This window comes from Emericellopsis cladophorae (assembly GCF_022114955.1).
Source record: "Emericellopsis cladophorae strain MUM 19.33 chromosome Unknown NODE_87_length_64080_cov_119_578801, whole genome shotgun sequence".
In the NCBI taxonomy this organism is placed as follows: Eukaryota; Fungi; Ascomycota; class Sordariomycetes; order Hypocreales; family Bionectriaceae; genus Emericellopsis; species Emericellopsis cladophorae.
The window spans coordinates 1-16,754 of NW_026251012.1; the positions used below are offsets into that span (position 1 = coordinate 1).

General features: G+C 50.5%; 1 protein-coding gene across 1 annotated transcript; it reads left to right on the top strand.

Annotated features, from left to right (window-relative positions):
* Nucleotides 1-10,321: 10,321 nt before the first annotated feature.
* On the top strand, nucleotides 10,322-11,275 carry J7T54_003814 (uncharacterized protein; the record flags this gene model as incomplete). The annotated part of the gene is made up of 2 exons (XM_051510226.1): nucleotides 10,322-10,413; nucleotides 10,498-11,275. 2 exons carry the CDS (start codon nucleotides 10,322-10,324, stop codon nucleotides 11,273-11,275), a joined length of 870 nt encoding a protein of 289 aa, XP_051358849.1.
* Between the last annotated feature and the right edge of the window lie 5,479 nt (nucleotides 11,276-16,754).

Here is a 16,754-nt window from a genome sequence, read left to right on the forward strand (position 1 = left end):
CCTGTGCCACCTCTCTGGTGCCAGCCGCCTGTGCCACCTCTCTGGTGCCAGCCGCCTGTGCCACCTCTCTGGTGCCAGCCGCCTGTGCCACCTCTCTGGTGCCACCTCTCTGGAGCATCCCGCCTAGAATATCCCCATATCCTCATACATATACTTCTCTCTGTGGCACGATATCTCGAGCATCACGCACTCATCAGACAGCGTATCTAAAGACCGTCGCTTGGGAAGGTAGCATACCAAACAGCCTTAATATTTTGTAGTGGTGGCCTTAAATTAAAGTATCAGGCAACATTAATTTAACTGCCATCTAAATAAACGAACAACAATCGCGTTTTATCCTGACTTCATTACAAAATTTTGCAGGTGCGCTATCGTGCGCAGGAAACTCAACCCATTCAACTTCCGACGAACTCAGAAAAATAGATAAATATGGCGCACAATGCAGAAGTGACCGGTCAGCCGGCGGCATACTGCTTTGACACGAAGGAAAGCAAAACTCGAGTATCCACTAGACCAAAGGATAGGCACTTATCTAGCCCATCACAATCCATTCAATCCACTCAAAAGTTCGAATGCCCACCCGCAATGCTACAGGGCGCACCAAGGAACAGTCAAGTTTCAAAGCCAGCCTTGCGTCCGTGGAAGAGAAGTCCCAATCTCACTAAGCAAAGGGCGAAAAGAAAGAAGTCGCTGGTTCAGATACTACCATTCTCACGCAAGTTCGTCAGACACGACGCCATTGACTTCTTAGCTCAAACTTGGGAGCCAATGCTCGCGGCGTGGGCGAGGCTTCTCCGCAAGACAACCATCCCGTCTACAGTGTCCGTTGCAACATTTAATATGTCAGCAGCCGTAGGCGCTCTAGAGGACGTTCTTTCCGGCCAAGAAGGAACGAGTCTACCACCTAGATTTGGTTATGTACAGTTGGCAAATTTCTTTCGCATATTGGAGGACAGAATAAAGCAAGGAAGAGAGGACGCATCCATTCCTTCGGAGAGCGGTCGAGTCAACTCTAGTATTGCAATTGATTTGTATATCAGGGCACAAGATTCAGACCCGAGCACCCTACGAACAAGGACTAAGATATGGGAATGCAAGCGAATCGGTGGACGCTGGGCTAGGCTGGTTGGCCCGTCTATATTCTTGTTGGCGGTTTACTCCGACGTGGCCGGGGCCTTCGTGCATGTATCACCCAGATGTCCTGTCTATTTCACAGCTAATACTTTTCAATAGTAAAGACCACGCCAGAACGGACAACACCACGTTTAACAAACTGGCCTACATAGCCCTAGATAACGTTCCTGCTAGACTTGTCAGGGCATGCGTTCATCTTTCTGCGATTGTTGAAGATAGAATCCGATCGGATCCACAAGGCGAGGACATCTTGACGGAGGGCGTTGAGAGCCAGGTCAGAAGGATTTTGGTTAACTAAAGGGCGGATAACACCGTTGCATATCAATGCTAGGATAGATATCCTCAGCCTCACCGACGTATGCTCCTAACGCGAGGCCCATCGAAACTGGATCTGACCGCAGATCGACTCTCCTTGCTCCCCGACAAGTTCGCGGATAGCCTTCACATATATAGCTGCTTTATTTATGCTGGTTTGTGTGTGAGATTGAGATTTCATATAGTAGAGAGTCTATTCATCAAGGGAACGTTTCCGTTGTGGCATTGTCCAATAAACACGCCAGATAGTCTTATAAATCTAAACTACCAGTCTACCAACGTATTTAAAGCTCCTCCTCGGACTCTTCTATCGTAGGCGGAGTTCTCTGTCTTTGTTTATTCACAGACGGCACCTGAGGAACTTCGTCGTCGTTATCGTTAATCACGTTGCCCTTCTCAGCGGCCATCGGGTGCATATGGGCAGGCCTTGTCTCTTTTAGAATGTTTCCAGCAGCTGTGTTAGTATCATATGTTTTTGGAGTAACACTTATCGCAATCTGGTTTGATGGCGCGGTCTCTGGTTTGCGCACAGCGTCCGCCGTATGTATTGGGTCCAGCGGTGATAGAATTGATCGCACAGCTCGCCTTTCTGGCAACAACCTCTCCACACTGGTATCTGGCTCAGTACGGGTTGGTGTCAACCCTCTCTCGCTATCACGGATCACCTTCTGGCTGTAAGGAGTCCAGCGCTGTGGTGTCCGTGGTCTACGTGCTGAGCCAGGCGCGACTTTGGATGGAATTCGGTTAGGACGTTCAACTTCAGCGTGCTGATCTTGGATGACACCGATTCCATCTTCGTAAGCCTGCTCTGTTTGTGTCGAACCCTCGACATCACCTTCGACAGCTTCGCCTACACTTGGCACCGGATTATTTTCCATGACTATGTCGAGCTCTTCGGCCTGCCAGGCGGAAGTAGAAGTACCCGCATGACTCTGGCCCGGAACGGAGTTATTGGTCCCTATAATGTGGTCGGATTGCTCACGAAGTGTTATGTTTCTGGGTTTCGTACGCTCTGTCTTGGCACCTTGCTGATCTTGGATGACACCGATTCCATCTTCGTAAGCCTGCTCTGTTTGTGTCGAACCCTCGGCATCACCTTCGATAGCTTCGCCTACACTCGGCACCGGATCAATTTCCATGGTTATGTCGAGCTCTTCGGCCTGTAAGGCGGAAGTAGAAGTACCCGCATGACTCTGGCCCGCAACGGGGTCGTTGGTCCCTATGATGTGGTCCGATTGCTCACGAACTGTTATATTTCTGCGTTTCGTTCGCTCTGCCTTGCTCCTTAGATCGAGTGCACCTGACTCTGACGATATCTGGTCTCCTTTCCTCTTGCGAGATGCCGCAGGTTGTTCCACGGGTTGAGATATATTCTCATGTTGATAAGGAAGGTCTTGTACCGCCTTCCCAAAGAATGCCCTGAGTATGTCGTACAATACCCATGGTGGATCAGCCCTCGTCGAACTGCTGGACTGGTTCAGTTTGCACTGCAGAAACTGACCCATGAATCCATGTGCTCTCATGACACTATATGTCTCATTGCTTGGCTTGCCGCCGCGCCAACGAGCTAAGAGGTTCTGAGGCTCCTTCGGTACCTCTGGACGGATGGAGCTGGTCCCACGTAACTTGATAATGGATTCGGTGCGGAACGCGTTCTGGTATGCGGCCTCGCATAGTTCAGAGATAGAGTTATTGTCGGGTATTGCATTGATGCCTTGACCTTTGGAGTCCTGCAAAGGCGGCTCAGTGCCTAATAAGGGGAAGTGGCGTAAAGCTTCAATGAGTATGGATAGGAATGCTCGGTTGAAAGGTAAGAAAACGTAAGCCTCTCCTCTCCTAACCATAGCTGTTTCGGAATGTTTCCAAACTCGTTGTAGCCGTAGGATGATATCCTTTGAAGCAGTCCCTGGTCTATTGGTCGGTTTTGATGGCCGTGGGAGGATATGCTTCTCGAGTATTTTGACACCAATCGTTAAATATCGCATATTCTCGTGGAAGGTTAATATGCTTGGGAGAACGTGGTCGTTTGCTATGATGTTGCGGTACAGTCTTGCGCGGTGGTCTTGATCTCGTATTTCCGGGAAAAGCTTCTTCTCCGCTAAGAGCCTCTTCATCGTCTCCCGATCCTGGCAGCTGCGGCTTGGCACTGTGTATTGCAATGCCCGCACAGTCTCGCTGTCCAGCAGCGGGATATCCGTTTCTAGTCCCTCGAAGATTTTAGACCAAACAGTTTCAATATGCTTCCAGTAGCTCACGATGGCACTATCGCAGTGAGCCGCGAGATGCTTTGCAAAGTTACCGAGTTGAATGCCTTCCCACAGGCCGGGGAATCTAGCAACTTCCTTCATCGTCGTCCAAATGGGCCCTCTGGTCATAATCATACGAATGTGTCGTCTCTTGCCTTTCTTCAGTCTTGACAACCATTGCTCAGCCAATTGCGGCTCGGGATTAAGAAGTAGTTGTCGACATATTTCACCGTCGCTGAACAGCCCTGGCATCTCTAGGGGGGATTCTTAGTCTGGTCAAGCCATGCAGCTTAGCAACATACCTTTCGGCAAGCAATGAATACGAACGAGACATTGATAATCGGCCCCGAGGCTATCTTTCGCTTTCTGCAGACAATCCGGTCCCACGAGACAACTGACTGGGATGCTGTAGTTGACCAGCGCGTTGTCTACTCGATGGAGGGTCTGCCGAAATTTGCCCAGGGTGATGCCGAGTTCTCGTAGCAGATCTAGCATTGTCTCCGGTGTCACGATACCAGTTATAGGTGTTGCCGAGTTGTTGAGAAAGTGTTCGAGTTCAAGAACGGCTGCTCGCTTGGAGAACGATGCGGGACACTCACTGAAGCCATCTGATGTCAGGAGGCGAACAGGGATACGAACGACCCCGTCCAAATACTCTTGCAATGAGGCCATGCTGTGCAGGCTCGGAAATAAATGCCACTCGCTGTTGTTGACCAGAAACAATCCGAGGCATGGTGCAATTTAATTGATAGCATCTTAATAGCATGGTGCGTGCGTAATTACTGCTTGATTTATTCACGGACGCTCTATTTACGGCCGCTGGTGCTTCACCACAAATACGTGCAGGGTCTCACAGTGTCCTTGAGAGACCATTTCTCGTTCCGCTCGCAGCACCCCAGGAGATAGCTGAGCGAGAACATGCATACTCTTCTTCGACTGACTCGCAACGCATCCGGCCTTCCTGGCGTCTATATCGAAGAGCATCTCGGTGCTTATCGAGTCCTCGACCAGATGACTGAACCGGTGCAATGCGGCACAGCACTGATCGGCGGTCAACTAAAGAGGCAGTTTCTCCAAATGATCGGCATCGTTAGCCAACACCACAGAGCCATTTGCGTCACGAGTCTGGGGCATGCTTTGGTTTTTGATTGTGAGCTGCACCAGGCAAACGAGTCAAACACGCCACGGGTCAATGCCGGCGCAGCTCCTGTTAACATCTCGAGACATCATATGCCACACGTACCAGCACGCTTAGGAGACGTGGCTCAGAACGTATACCATGATGTGTTCTCGTTCTTTGCCGGTGTTTTTGTCGTCTTCGTGCCCGATTTTGGTGGGCTGGAGAAGGTGGTTAAATTTCTGTGCCAGTGGCTGCAGCGAAGCATACAGCTGGGTGGCAGCACTACGCGCACACAGCTTGTGTTAGTGCGCCCCCCTGTGGGGTGTCACCCGCAAGAGACTCGAAGCAAACTCGCAGCTCAGCTTGCCGAAGCCCTGCGGAAGACCGACCCTACCAAGGGATACAGTGCCTCGCTGATCTTCAAGATCATTGACGGATGCTTCGAAATAAGCCATATCTGTAGCATGCCCGACATTTCAAGTCTGGTTGCGGAGCTGTCAGCCCGTGCATCCGCAGATCATGGCAGCACTGGCTTTACTGTGCCACAGTATAAGTCGCTTCTGCGAACAGCGATCCATGATTTTACAACTGGTCCACCTCGACCATTCAACTTTATCAAAGCTTCACGAACACATTATGCGCTTCCAGAAAATATGCATCAAAATATTCGATCCTTTCTTCAAAGCTCTGGTCTCGGAGATGACTCCGTTCGAACGATCGCCTCAGCTCTGGTCTTAGATGCCTACCCTGTGGAGATGCATTGTATGTACCTTGTATTTGCACTGCAATGGATCGTGGAAGCTGACAAGAAGTAGTTTTCCCACCAAGGGAAACATTTTTGGCACTCTACAAGGAAACATTGCAGAGCGTTGAGTCGGCTCTGTGCGTCCACGGTGTACACCAGCGGATCGGCGCTGCCTTCGTTGAAATCGCGAACACAACCACGTCACCAGTACAGACTCACAGGGACCTGGTCAAAAAGACACAACTTGTCAATTCGCGCGACGGCTTAAATTGCTCATTCTGCATCTTAGAACACGCTGTCTATAATCTCAAGTGTAGACATTGCTTTTGTGACTCTTGTATTCTCCGGGAAGCCGGAGTAGACCCATTGTGGCCCACGATGGTTTCATGTTGTCCACTGTGCAACCGGGCAACGTCAACATATGTGCCGGCGCTCCCTCCCACGGCGGGTGTGAGATATATCCATATCGTCGAAGGTAGAGGCATGCACGAGACACTTGAGGAGCTAAGGCTCATCCGCCGCTGCTTACCTTCATGTTTCGTATCGCTCCATGAACTTTTTGATGCCGCAGATGGGGTAGGCCAAGGTAGGCTCGTTTCTAAAACTACAACCCGAGCTAACGAGCAGTAGGCGTTTTCTTTGCAATCGGGATATTTGCCGAGACCTGGGCTTTCGACGATTGTCGATATCACCTGAGTGCTATTCGTGACATTAAATGGGGTAAGACCAAGATTAAGTTTGGCAAGGGGCTTTGTTGGCGGTTCAGTCGTCCATTCCAACGTTCAGGGTGTGAATACGATGCGGAGGGGAGGACATTTCGTATGCCCAGCATCAAGAAGTGAGTCTCTGGCAGTGGGCGAACTACACGTGCTCATCAAGGCGTAGGCAAAAGGCAGATATCTCCATCACCGCAGGGAGCACGAAAAGCTCGACTCAAGTCGCTCCGCAACCGAAATGGGGGCTCATAGTAGCCTCCCTTTTCTTCATCGAGCTTCGCACCGTTCCCGAGCTTTATGAGCAAACCCAGGTACTTCAAGTGACGTTATGCTGTCGGCTCCCGCCTAGTCCAACGCTTCAAGGTCTGATATCGAAGGCATATCGAGAGAGACTATGCTTGTTTATTGCAGACGATTTTCAGCAACATCATCAATTTCTTGTTACGGAACAAAGCCTCCAGGCAGTTCTAAGAGGTGGGGCGTTTTCTATGAATCTTTCTTTAGAAGTCAAGTCTTGCGATTCGGTCCTGGATATTCGTCTTGAAGATGCAGACGGGCGGAATTATAACATCAGTAGGTGCCCTTATACGGTTGCGGAACTATTTTGTGATCAAGGCTTGCACTCGGCATTTGGTTGGAGATCGTATAGACAAGCCAATGCGGCTGGACGGGCACGAAGGAAGTGGACGGCCGTTGAAGACCTCCTGAGCCTGGTGGAGAGCATTCAAGTGTATATTGATACATTTTAACTAGTACTTCGCCAAGATATCCATAATGGACTTCCTCTGTGCAAATGATAGACGGGGCTTCGATACTCTGGTTTGGGCTCGTGGCGGAGGCGGCCGGCGAATCTGGCCGACGGGCTTGGTTGAGTTAGGAGCGGGGGTCGCATCGCCGTCCCGTGAAGAAACCGAGCCCCCGGATCCCAAAGGGCTGGGACAAAGATCCGAAGATGAATCGGCATTCAAAGGTGATGAATGTCCGTCGAAACTGAGATCGACTTGTTGAAGGTCCCGCAAGCTTTGTTCCTTGATCATGTCGAAGAGCTCGGGGCGTGATTGATAGTATGTGAACGCGCCTCCACTGGCACGGACGATGACTAAAGCGTCACCGCCAAAAAGACGATTGAAAGTCTGCGCTTTCTTGCAAACGCCCCTTACACGGTTTCTAATTCCTTGAGAGATCCTTTTGTTTTTCTCGCTACGAAGACGAGGAGCCATAGCGTTCGACAGAGGAGAATAAACGAATGAGAGATTCCGCTACCACAAATGAAAAATAGTACTCAAGGAAATAAGGAACAAAGGAGCTTTGAGTTATTGAGGAAAGAGGATATACCAAAGACTTCTCTGAGCTTTTAAACCTCCCGTAACCGCCGTGGTTCGGATCAGATATTGCATAGGATGGACTACGCGCGATCGACAAGCGCGCGCTTCCATTAGCACGGTAACTGGCCCCACACGGCGGCACAGGGAGCCACAGGTTTGATGGATTTTAAACGCTATCCTTGAATAGACGATGTGCTCTGTTTAGATACCTCGCCATGTTAGCCGAAGCCTTATCAAAGCCATTCGCCCCTATGAATCAAGAGACACAGTGTAAAGCAAGTATATGGCCGGCCGCAATGGACAGCACTTGGTGGTACCTCATCGCCTTTGGCGGCATCTTCGGAACTGCATTTACGTTGTGGATATTGAACCTTCTCATACCCAACTTTCGCAGCAAAGTCGCAAGACACTTCCATTATCCGCTCCTTATCAACCGCGGCAAGTTCTGCGACAGTATGACTCGACTCGATGCCTTCTGTATCCTCGTCTTCGTCGTTATCAACATGCTGATGATCTTCTCACCCTTCACTCAGCTAGACTGGCGCACAGTGGAAAGGAGAGCTGCGTATGCAGCCGCGATCAACACGGTGCCATTGTGTCTGGGTGGGCGCATTGGACCGGTGATCGAAGCTTTTAACATCCACCGAAGCACTTACCATCTTATACACCACTGGATTGGCAGGGTGGCAGTCATCGATGGCTTGGTGCACGCTATTGTTGTTATAAGTCTGAAGCCGAGGACCGGGCTCCTTGTAACTTCAGGTTGGGTGGTATGATTCATGCTGATGCTCATGCCCAGAATTATTGCTAATACTCAACCAGACAGCTTCCACTGCGACCGTAAGCCTTCTTCTCTCATTAGGCGTCGCGCGGTTCTGGCTTGGACGGTGGTTCCTCCTCAGTCATCGGTTCTTGACCCTCTCAGGCCTTGCCGCACTCTTTTGGCACTCCTTGATGCAAACACAGGTGCGTGCCTGGGTGATTGCGGGTATCTGTATCGTGGCCTGGTGTACATTCGCTTTGTATCGTCTCTACCGCCTTCTGTGCAGGCGACTCTCCGCAGAGATCGTCGAGATCTCCGGCAACACAGACCTAATGCGTATAGAAGTGGTGCTCAGAAAGCCTATCAAAATTATACCTGGCAAGTATTTCCAGATTTTCTTTCCGGGCTCATTTCTCCCTTATGCGTTACTGCATAGCTACTCGGCCATCGCATTCTGGCACATGCCAGATGAAGTTCATCCATCTCGGCGGATGTCGAGTGTGTCGTTCCTCCTCTCCCGCCGAGGTAGCCATAGCGGAGCGCTTGCAAGGCTGCAAAGGGGGCAACGGATATTTCTGGAGGGCCCATTTGGCAAAGACTTGAAGCTAGGTGCCTACGAAAATGTGATTCTGACAGCCAAGGGCGTGGGTTTGGCCGCAATCCTGCCGCTGGCTCTTGAGCTCGCGGAAAGAAGGAAACACGACGATAACGTGAAAAATGAGCTGCAGTCCATAACCTCACAGCTTATTAATTTTCAGAGGGCAACAAGATCTGAGCAAAGTGAACAAGAGCGATTGGAGTTGCAGCAAAGGAAAGGAACATTATTGAAGCAGCAATTATTCCGGGACGCGACGAAGAAGATCGACATATTCTGGTCCATGGAAGACAACATGCAAATGGATATCGTCCGTGATGAGTTGAGGGCTCTTCAGCGATTGGATCCAGAGAATGTGCGCTATATGCAACGAAGCTCGAGAAATAATCTGCTGATGATATATAGCAACTTCTTGTGTTTTGGTGCGGATACCCTGGCAAGCGACAGGGTCCGCCGCCTTTCAATCCCTCGAACTTCTGGTGGTGTGTCGAGCCTTCAGAATTAAAGCATTCCTTCGATCATCTCATTACGTCGAAGATCTTAGAAGAACGGAGGAAGTCTCAGGGTCACATGGTTGTTGCAAGTATGTGCCTGTCTTCACAGCGAGACTACGTCTCCATTCATTCACTAACACGAAAAAAGCATGTGGGCCGCCCGACTTCACAGCTAACATACGTGAATCTATCGTCAACAGTTGGGATGGGAAGCTTATTGTGTTTCGTGAGACAGAGTTCCGACCGCGGATGGTGTTGCCTAGTGCGAAGAGCTCTACGAGATTAAGGAGATTGCATCAGCGCGATCACGATGATGCTGCCTAGTATTAAGCATCATTACGCGAACCGCATGAGCGGCGGCCTTTCATAGTCAGTCTTTACCTAGCTTTCTATCTATCTACAGAATCGTCTGCGCTAAGTCTTATAACATCATAGTGACTTAATAACCCTGGTAGCTTGGCGTTTTCTGCTTCGGGTATGTAAAAGTCTCCCTTTCCTAGATGACTTCAGTCAAGGACCTGTTCTAGATTAGGAACTATCCAGAGGGTTTGAACTAGAAGACGTTGAACATCAGTTTAGATGCTGATATGTTTAAATAAGGGGCCCGCCAGCTGTATTTAAAGCATGCCTATCGTATATATAGTTCTATGTAGCTTACCTTGTCCGAGATGTTTAACTCTGAGTAATAAGCCCGCAGTGTTCTATATCACCGAGATGGCTCCGATTGCATGCACAATCCTTGGCACTTTCGAGGGCCTGACCCACGGAAGTATCAAAGATCTACTCAAGCCATATAAAGATCGCGTCGAATTCGCGAAGAGTATCTCCACAGCTACTCTATTGCTGGCGAGCAACGAAACAATACAACATGTTGAGCAAGTTGAAACCACTGAAACTGGAAAGAGAGCTCGGAGTAACGGACCTCCCCAGACCTGGCTTGCAGCCGTGGAACGGGGACTTGTGATTGTACAGGAAGCATGGATTCGAGATATTCAGCAGAATCAGAAATGGATCGAGCCGGAACATTACGTTTACGGTAACCAGAAACCTGTGCCAGCACCTGCGCCAGAAGAACCACCTGCGCCAGCACCTGCGCCAGCACCTGCGCCAGCACCTGTGCCAGAAGAACCACCTGCGCCAGCACCTGCGCCAGCACCTGCGCCAGCACCTGTGCCAGAAGTACCACCTGCGCCAACACCTGCGCCAACACCTGCGCCAGCTGGCACTGGCACTGGCACTGGCGCTGGCACCAATACAGGCACTGGCACCAACAAAGACAGTGTCACTGGCGCTGGCACTGGCGCTGGCGCTGGCACTGGCACTGGCGCTGGCACTGGCACTGGCACTGGCGCTGGCACTGGCACTGGCGCTAGCACCAATACAGGCACTGGCACTGGCACTGGCACTGGCGCTGGCACCTACAAAGACAGTGTCACTGGCGCTGGCACTGGCGCTGGCACCAATACAGGCACTGGCACCAACAAAGACAGTGTCACTGGCGCTGGCACTGGCGCTGGCGCTGGCACTGGCACTGGCGCTGGCGCTGGCACTGGCACTGGCGCTGGCACTGGCACTGGCGCTAGCACCAATACAGGCACTGGCACTGGCACTGGCACTGGCGCTGGCACCTACAAAGACAGTGTCACTGGCGCTGGCACTGGCGCTGGCACCAATACAGGCACTGGCACCAACAAAGACAGTGTCACTGGCGCTGGCACTGGCGCTGGCACTGGCACTGGCGCTAGCACCAATACAGGCACTGGCACTGGCACCTACAAAGACAGTGTCACTGGCGCTGGCACTGGCACTGGAATCAGTGTGAAACCCGAGCCAAGGGAAGAAGATTCAACAGGGGTTCTAAATCAAATCCCACAGCGAGGCTCGGATAGACAGGGTAAACCCCAACCTTCTATCGAGCAGGATGATAATGGTGGAACCCCGGTGAATGTTGATATCCGAATAACTTCCGATAGGTACAGCCGAGGCGAGCCGATTCCCTGGTGGGCCGAGATTACAATTCCGGCCTCCAGGAGAATTGGCAATACACCTGGCCGGGGTGTCATCGAGTGTATTATAGCCTCAGGCCAAATGTTGGTCAGTGAGTTGCTAGAGAAAGATGAACAAAGGCGTGGATACTTACTCTCCGCTGCGGATCACCCAATCGAGAAAAATGCTTTCTGCAAATATCACAATGCCGTAATTCCGAACGAACTCCCAGCGTCCTGGGATCAGGGAACCGTCCTAGGAGAACATCTAAAGATTGACCTAGTGGCTCAGTCATCAACTAGGACGATTGTGTTGGCTTTTAAGGCAGGGGAGGAGCGTCGAAAGCCCCTGATATTCACGAAGACGACTTTGAAGACTATCTGGGGCCCAACGGCAGAGGCATTAATGATCAGCCACATGGAGCTTAATGGCCAAGGACCCCTTCTTTCGGCTAAGATGTTAAGAAAGGGGACAGCGCAATCGAACCAGGATGCCCAAGAAAATTACTCAATCCTCAGAGCAAGACAGCTATCAGCAGAAGCGAGTTCGCGGAGCCCATCAAGTTCAACCCCCACACTTCAACCAAAGAGCGAATCTCCTAGTCCAGGTACCGGTTCGTCTTCTCTTTCAACTTCTACCTCATCCAAACATACCCCAACGAGACAGATCACAAAGGAGTATGAACAGTTTTTGAGCCAACTTCAGGAAATAGCACCACCAGGAATGGAGATAGTATTCAGAGCGACCCCGAGCCAGTGATTGGAAATGGACTATTAGCTTTAGATTTTTCCTTGCTTCAGACTATAGAATGATATTTTGTCCTTGTCTTCCTATCCATCTACCAAAATCTATGGCTTGTAGATAATGCCCTCGTCCGCCAAATAGGCTACCCAGAATGATTGTGCGTCGATATCGAGATCGGAGAATGATCCCTCGGTAGGCAACCATTCATACATAAAAGTAAGATCCTCGAGGTTCTCTGGAATGGAGTACTTCATGTTGTATAGCCAAGGGCCTGGGAAAAAATAGCACTGTATAAGCAGTCCCACCTCTTCAAAATGCTCCTCTTGGTTCGATTTGTCAAGCTTCGAAATTGTCCTCAGAGCTGAGTGGAACTGCGAGGGCAGCTGTGAGTAACTCACTCGGCTGGGACTCCAGCTGAAGATGCACTTGGTCTCTTGCACAAGTCGTCGAGCGTCATGAAGGTCTTGGGCCAAAGCTGGCACTTGCACTGCATCCAGCTGCCAAAAGAGCTGAGCCTGCTCTGTCACAGCTTTAGTGTATCGTGCCTTTCGTCGTTAACCACAGTCCACCTAAGACGCGAGGACACTAACCTCGCAGTCGTCTTGAAGCCGAGACAGGTAATCATAGACTTGATACAGATGAGACATACTTCCTGCTGACAAGGAGCACATCGGGTGGTCGGTCTTTGAGTAAGGGAACGAAATGGTTGGAGATTTTGGGAACAAGTGGAGGATAGCTGCTTTATATACTGCATGCTGGCACGTGATAGATCGATCTATGGAGAGGAGCAACGGACATGAGAAAGAGCGGACTATGTGCGGGAAGCAAGCCAACTCAAGTATTGTTCTGGATATAACGACGCGTAAAGAATCTATAAACCGGTATTGTGCAAAGTCTAAGCTACTGTGAAAAATTTGGTTCCAACCAGCGCCAAGGCATCTGGACATCAATTCCCTCCTCCCACAGTTGATCTTCGTCCCCTTGAAGATAGGATGCAGGCACAGCCTGGAGGACTGCAGCAGTCCATTCCTCTATCTGAGACTGTTCGTCCACGTTCAAAATCGTAGACACATCATTGTTCTCTGTTGGCTCCTCCACATCGTGTTCCTCCTGGCAGTCGTTCTCTAGGGCTGGACACCCACAGCAAAGTGCAAAGGTACCTTGGATACCACAGAAGAAGTGCTGCTGTGCGTGAATGTCTGCTGACATTGGATAACAAACTTCGGCTTCACACCTATGCTGACAAAAGCAGGTGACCTCGTCTGCGAAGGTGTCGTCAGGTATCTCCTTAGCGCCCATAACTAGACGCTGGTCTTCATCCAGGGGGTGTCCTGTTGGAGGTGAGTCGAGGGGCATCTTTCTAGGGCGCGTATAGCGTGGGGATGATTGTGGGTGTGATTGCGCGTGCGATTGCACGTGGGAGAAACCCAGAGTGGGTGCCAGGGAATCAATATACGAGCTCTGACACTTGTTATAGGCTCGGATCTAGAGCGCTGTGTTATTTACGAGCACACATAGCAGCCGTCTTCAAGGCACCTCATGTCTCTATTTACAAGCGTCAGTGCTACATAAATATCCAATTACTACGCTTCACGTCCTGCTAGGCCTAAAAAAATCCACCAAATCACACCATGTCATCAATCAACGTTTTGCAGAGCGCAGTCGATCGACTTGACCTCTCCGAAGTCACATCATTCGCTAGAACCTTTTCAGACGTCGCCGATGTCCAAGCATGCTACGACTCTAGAATATGCCCTGTAAGGTATTTCAGCTCGTCCTTTGCGAACCCTCTTACTCTTGTCTCCGTCTTGTTTGATACTGGCTCTGTTCTCGTTGGTCCTCGAGCCTTTCAGTATTTCTTCCCAACAATGTCCCGTCAGTCGCAGTGGGATTTCTACGTGCCAGGATATAGAGAGTGTCTCCACGATATGGTCAAGGCTCTCACTCATTGTGGCGTTATCTGGGAGACACAGGGCGATTCAATTGCTTTAGCGCTTGAGGCTGGGAGTAGTGTGGAGATGGATGCCGCACCTCTGCAAGCCATCTGCAGTTGGGTGCAGCATTTGCATTCGGAAGACGCTATTGCCGTTCTCGGACGCAAACTCCATCAGATTACGACAGCATTCGCCAAGTGTCGGGCGATCACACCCGCCGACAGTGTCCGCATAAGCATGAATGCGAATAGAGAAGTGCGCGTGGTGCCGATCAGTGGCCGTCGTGCAGCGCGGTTAGGGTATCGTCACGATCCCTGTGCACTTTACGGGCACGTGAGGGTCGGGAAGCGACTGCAGGCTGTTCGACTGTTTTTGGGTCGCCATTATAGCGGCACACCAAGCCTTCTGCGATTCTTGAACAACACATATAGCAAAGGAATGCAGTGCTTTGTTGGCGGATGGTGCGCGAGCCACATGACCTACTACAACACTTCAGCAACGAGTGGGTCTGGCAACCCACACGGCGTCATTGGGAACGCGTACAACAGCTCCTTTTTCGTTGATTACGGGAAGAATTTCTTTGCATATATCGAGAAAGCTAGCTTTGCATGGCTATCATCGCAACTGAAAACAAGACGGGAGGCTTTGTGCGCCCTGCAATGGGTTTTCAAGCACGGAAATCTCGTGATCCTAGACGTAGCTAACGCTGAGGCACCTCGGCGAGTCCGGCATGTCGCTCAGGAATCAGCAGAGTTACATTGTTGCCTAGCATCACTCATCACACTCCAGAAAGGGCTGCCAGAAGGGCTCCGATCGTCAGCGTTCCATAGCGCCACATCGGAAGACTTACTTGGAAAGGAATGGTATTTGAAAAGCGTCGCTCGTTCCGGGAGCGTGCTAGGACCTTTGCCTGCAGTGCATCGAGGGTTAGAATTTCTGTAGATCCAGCCAATAGGATATTGTATGGCGCTTGTTGCTGTTGGTTTGGCAGTCTTCGTTGTCTTAGTTTGTGTGATATCTCTGATAGTGGTGTGATGGTCGGCCAATAGGATCTACTATATTTTCCCCGACGAATCCACGTGTTGGTTGCTTGGTCTTACGGTCCGTACCGAGTGCACGGTACGCTAAAAGAAGAGCCCCCACCCACGGCCAATCATGGAGATCACCAGCACACCATCTTTCTACGGTCGACCAGGACCAACATACCACTACAGAACGCGCACCATCAGTCACGAGGGAGAACAAGCGCTGAGGCGATATATTGATAGAATGGGCTAATGCGAGACACTGCAAAGCGAAACATCGGTGTGATTAAGTCTTGGTTCGTTTTTTTCCCTCAGTCCATCTCCGCCATCGTTCGTGACCGTTTGCAAGGACTGTGCCGAATGTCGAAAGTGCTGATAGTCGCGTCGCGGCATTCTGGTGTAGAGCAAATCTCACCATCGCTGGTCATGTGATCGTCAAAGTCTGCGGTGGAGCTGGTACACTCCAAATGATAGCTATCACCCCGGAGGTACAGCACGATGTGGGGCGACTCGCCGTTGGTAATATCCACATCGACTTGAATAGAGCTCCATTTTTCAAAAGGGAGGAGAAAGGTCAAGCACACAGACGTGCATGGCGCTAGAGGCATCGATTGCGGTATCGCCCAGTGGGTCGGGTTGAGAGGAAACCAATCGCCAATGTCGCCCAGGTGATCAGAGATAGCGTGATATCTCGCGATGATGAAGCTGTTATACTTGCAAGTGATGATTGCCTGGACACACTCCACCCCCCTGTTGGTTGAGTCCAACACCTTGCAAGTAACTGTGGACATGACTCTTGCCGATGTGAGCGTGTGTAGCAGAAGTTAACTCAGAAAGGTCCTTACAACTGACAGCCCCCTCCCGCACTTATATGACTGGCCTCAACCTAAATACAGAGGGCGTGTATTTAAGCGCGGTTGAAGAACCGCGCCCAATCTTAGTGTCACCTTATTTAAAGCCCAGACTGACTCATTGATTCGATGTCCGTGTGTAGCCGGAACCACCATGCTTGCTAAAAGAGAACATGATCATATCACATCATACAGATCGTCAGAGTACATTTGATGTTAACCATGTCATCGAAGCCGTTCCATACGCACAACTTGGCATTTTTTAGCCTACTATTAACTCGATATCTCCTTGAAGGTACATGAACTCATCACGGGTCATTTGAACCATTCCCATCAACAAGAAGCGCACATAGCAAGTCCTTGAGGCCTGTCTGAACGCCTTTAAGATCAGCCCTCGAAGTCTGCATTTCCCCCATAACTTCGTCAAGCTTCCGATCCATCCGAGACGTCGAATGGAGCAGAGTTGCCTTTGCTTCAGCCTGAAATCGGCTTTCGACATCCGCTTGCAACGACTCGAAACGTAGCTCAATTTCTTTCATCCGTGATTCAAGGTTATTTAGACAGCTGCAGAAGTTCAGTACATGCGGAGTCAAACAAATTCGTCGTGCATACCTGCGTAAACTCTCGTCCGCTTTTTTAGCAGGGGTACTAGAGGTATATGACTGCATGGTGTCGGTGGACGACTGAAATGGTGCGTCTTGTTCGACAGCCATGACCTGGCTTGGCCCTGAGAAGTGATAGTCGCCACCAATCCCCTCTGT